At 43.3% G+C, this 4,321-nt stretch overlaps 1 protein-coding gene across 1 annotated transcript; it reads right to left on the bottom strand.

The window, feature by feature from the left end:
• Positions 1-377: 377 nt before the first annotated feature.
• LOC130291889 (uncharacterized) lies at positions 378-3,736 on the bottom strand. The gene is made up of 8 exons (XM_056541320.1): positions 3,618-3,736; positions 3,418-3,530; positions 2,966-3,279; positions 2,690-2,866; positions 2,584-2,590; positions 1,339-2,436; positions 1,122-1,199; positions 378-686 (listed from the first exon to the last, which is right to left on the bottom strand). The coding sequence occupies exons 1-7, from the start codon at positions 3,734-3,736 to the stop codon at positions 1,159-1,161; spliced, it is 1,869 nt and encodes a 622-aa protein (XP_056397295.1). The 3' UTR covers positions 378-686; positions 1,122-1,158.
• Between the last annotated feature and the right edge of the window lie 585 nt (positions 3,737-4,321).

Below are 4,321 nucleotides of genomic sequence, written 5' to 3'. Positions count from 1 at the left end.
CAATATGATGTCTATCTGATCCCAATCATAGAGAAGTAACAATTATAAGAAGATCTTCGTCCAGTGTATAATCCCACCATGTATGCAGAATCAAAAATATACGAGATATATATTTCTATTGAATAAAATTAAGAGTCACCATTGCTGTATCATACCTGGTGTCCTGAGCGGGTAAAGGATGGCCCAGTATCCCCTTAGTCAAAACAGCCTGTGTAACCCTCAAGGGCCTCCCGATCAGGTCAATGTTGAATAAACCTATATTAGGATACTACATAAAGTATTAATGTTCAAAATTTAATGATCATCCAAATTTAATGGTCATCCAAACTGGGCAAGTGGCATCCTCTTCTTAATTAAATCAATACAGTCCAGGGTCTCCAAAATGGAGTCCACATCCATAAGTGTTCTCGTAGTGTGTGTGGGGGGATGGCTACAAAAAAGTCCATCAATCCCAAAGTTTCCCAAATTAGATCATCCTAGGGGGGACCAGTAGCAGTCAATAGGGTCCAAATCCAGGCTGGAAAATCCATTATCCAAGAGTGTCAAGCTGCCACAAGTATGTCCAAATGTTCTCATACGTTCTTCTTTTTATCATCTTCCTAGACTCCACATTGCACCCGCCATTAGGGACTCAACAATTCTTAGAACAGAACGAGGTAAGTACAATAACTCAGGATCAACTTAATCTGGAAAGGTGATGCAAAAACCATTAGTATAATACAACTAATCACTCCGACAAGATGCCCCCATGTCTGAACAGGCCCACCCGGTAAAAGTGGATGTGTGTGTGTGTGTGTGTGTGTGGCCATGCCTGCTGTGCGTGTGGTGCCTGTGCCCCCTATGTGTGGTGAAGTAACTGTTGTATAAGTGGTCATGTGCTGGCTGACCATGTAATGTGATCAATGTGTGATAGTGAATGAGATGTAAGTGTGTGAATTAGGTGTGGCCCAAGCATGACCCAGGGACTAATGTCCTCCCTAATCTGATGGTGTGGTGCCCCCCCCTTCCCCCCCCCCCCCCCCCCACAAAAAACCCTCCCCAACACACAAAAAAACCACTGGCCCCCCTCCTCTAAAACAGCCTCCCCAAACCAACCCACTACACTGCAAACCCATACTTGCCTGTTGAGAATGAGTGACATATAAACTTGATATCACTTTAAGTCATCCCTTCTGGAAAGTGCCTGAATGATCGTCGACCTGAAACATAAAAGTGTACAATCTCTCCATAGGATCTATGCATGAGTGTGCGTAAAAACGCACACCCATACCACATAATTGGATGTGTGAACACACACATGTAACAGAATAGCCACAGTAATGACAGCTCCTCACTCACCCAAAAAGCCAGTAAACAGTAGGTCCTCGTTCATGCCCCAGGGAGACACTGTTCCCAATTCGAAAATCCATTTGGATTCTACTTGTAGTAATCTTTGGGTAATGGGTCCTCCTCTCATATTTGTCATAATTCTTTCCAAGCCGATAACCTGTAAGCCATATGGGCGTCCTCCATGATGTTCCAAAAAGTGGTTTGCCACGGTTGTCAGGGTTTTGAATCTGTCTTTATCTCGACGAGCCAATGCTATGGTGGATAGATGCTTCTGTATTCTTTTTCTAAGCTGTTGTCCTGTTTGTCCCACATATAGTTTACCACAAGGGCAAATGATGGTATATATGACCTGTGATGTTTTACAGTTGATGTAATTTTTTAGATGGTAGCTTTTTCCATTTCGTGGATTGGTAAATTCTTGCTTAGGTGTCATAAATTGACAGGCAGTACAATCTCCACACGGATATGATCCATGATGTTTGAAACCCCGGCCTAGAGTTCTTGTGGGTCTCTGAAAGTGGCTCCTTGTTAATAAATCCCTCAAGTTTGGCGCTCTTCTTGAGACCAACATTGGTCTCTCAGGTATCATCTTTCTGACCTGGTTATCTGATAGCAAAATGTTCCAGTTCTCACCTAATATCTTCCTGATATCCTGCCACTGGTTGTTATATGTGGCCACAAATCTTAGAGTGTTATCCTCCAGTCTTTTAGAAGTCCCCTCAAGGAGTGCTCTTCTCTCAATGCCATTAGCCCTTTGGTAGGCCTGGGATATAATACTTTTCGGGTATCCCCTCTTTTTGAATCTGTTAGTAAGGTCCAAAGCCTGTACTTTGAAATCTTGGGGTCGGCTACAGTTTCTTCTCACACGCAGAAATTGTCCGGTAGGGATCCCCCTCAAGGTGTGTCTAGGGTGAAAAGAGGAGTAATGCAGCAAACTATTGGTAGCTGTGCTTTTCCGGTATAGATTGGTCTCTAAATGCCCGTTGCTCACCTCTATTCGAAGATCCAGAAATTCCACTGCCCAAGGGGAGATAGTGTGCGTCAGTCTTACATTGACGTTGTTCTGATTAAGAAAAGAAATAAATTCCAAACATTCTTCCTGTGTACCTGTCCAAAGAAACAAAATATCATCTATGAACCTAAACCATTTAAGTACATGATGAAAATAGGGCGATGGGTACACGTGTGTCCCCTCCCACCAACCCATAAAAAGGTTGGCATAGGAGGGGGCACAACGTGCGCCCATCGCCGTACCTGATATCTGTAAGAAAAATTTGTTGTCAAAGGTAAAGAAATTATGATGTAGAACAAAATCCAGAAGTGTGATCAAAAAGGAATCAAACTGTATGTCCCGGTTTACCTGTTGTTCCAAGTAGTATGTAATTGCACAGATGCCATCTTGGTGTCCGATATTGGAGTACAGTGATTCTACGTCACATGTAACTAATAATGTTCCTTTCGGGATTTGTATGTCCTTAATCATTTGCATCAGGTGTAGAGAATCTCTCAAATATGATGGCAGTGCTGTTACCAGGGGCTGCAGAGAAAAATCAATGTAGGTAGTAGCTCTTTCACATAGGCTGCCTATCCCTGAAATAATTGGTCTTCCAGGGGGATTTTCCCTGTTTTTGTGTACCTTAGGGAGCATATAGAATGTTGCAATACGTGGCTCTTTTACCTGCAGGTATTCAAGTTCCTTTTTAGATATTACTCCGTATTCCAGGGCTGAGTCAAGAATGTGTGTGAACCTCCTTTGGAAGTAGTCCGTTGGGTCTGATGGTAATTGTTGATAATAGTTCCGGTCATTCAGCTGTCTCAATGCCTCACAGATATATTTGTCTAGGGGCCACAGGACAACGTTTCCGCCTTTATCAGCTTCCTTGATCAGGAAGTCCTTGTTATTCTTCAGATCATTTATCGCTTGCTGTTCCTCTCTGGTCAAGTTCCTCCCTGAAACACAATTATTGGGTAGTTTACATACTGCTTCCATGATCGTCTGGAAAAACACCTGGACAGTAGGGAACAGAGAGAAAGGGGGGGCTGTTCTAGAAGGTTTAATGCAGGGGCAGCGACTTCCGGATTGTGTACCTGTTTGGTTCTCCTCCAAAAGGTCCATGAGGTCACGCAATATCTCTCGATCATCTCGTTCCAGACTTGACGACATCATAGGCTTATCATGTAGCAACTTCAATATTATTTTTCTGCAAAACAAATAGGTATCCTTAATAAAATCAAATTTGTCCAATTTCCTCATTGGTGAGAAAGTAAGTCCTCTACTCAATACTGACATTTCTGAATCGGTGAGTCTGTGTGAAGAAAGATTCAGAATCTGTAATTGTTCTTGTTGATCCTGGTCCCCCTGAACATCAAAGCCCCCATCCCCTTCCACTGCTGCCGCCACCCCCATGGTGCTTATTGCATCTATCTGTATTTCTTGCGGTAGGTGGAGGTGGGTGCCCGATGTCTGGGTGCTCTTTTTTTGGGGTTTACGTTTCCCCCTTCGGGTCCTCCGTCTGTGTCGCTTGCCTCTGTTGATAAAAAATCACTACTACTCGCCTCCCTATTCAAATCTCCCTGTTCTACAATGTTACTGTTCGCTGCATTACTCCTTTTCCAATATCTACGATTGCCTCTATGTTGCCATCTATAGACATCCTGTCGATCATAGTCTCCACGATCTCTGCTGAACTTACTCCTCTTCCCCTCCATGATTTCTTTCTCAAATTTGTCCATCATACTCCTGAGCTTCTCCTGAAATGGTAATACCAATTTCTCTTTATCCCAGGTCAAGAGTTGCCTCTCCAATTCAATTAGTTTCTCCTTGATGTTTTTCAACAACTCTCTATCATGTTTAATGAGCATCTCAATGATAATTACGGAGCATCTAGCCAATCCTGACTCCCATATGGTTTTGAATTCGGGGGTTACTTCCCACGCTGGGAAAATCTGCACCCTGAGCCCCCTAGGGTAAATCCCTAGTCGAACATACTCT

Source organism: Hyla sarda, chromosome 9 (genome assembly GCF_029499605.1).
Source record: "Hyla sarda isolate aHylSar1 chromosome 9, aHylSar1.hap1, whole genome shotgun sequence".
Lineage (NCBI taxonomy): Eukaryota > Metazoa > Chordata > Amphibia > Anura > Hylidae > Hyla > Hyla sarda.
Note: the sequence above shows the minus strand (reverse complement) of the source record. Positions and strands in the feature narration are given on the sequence as shown.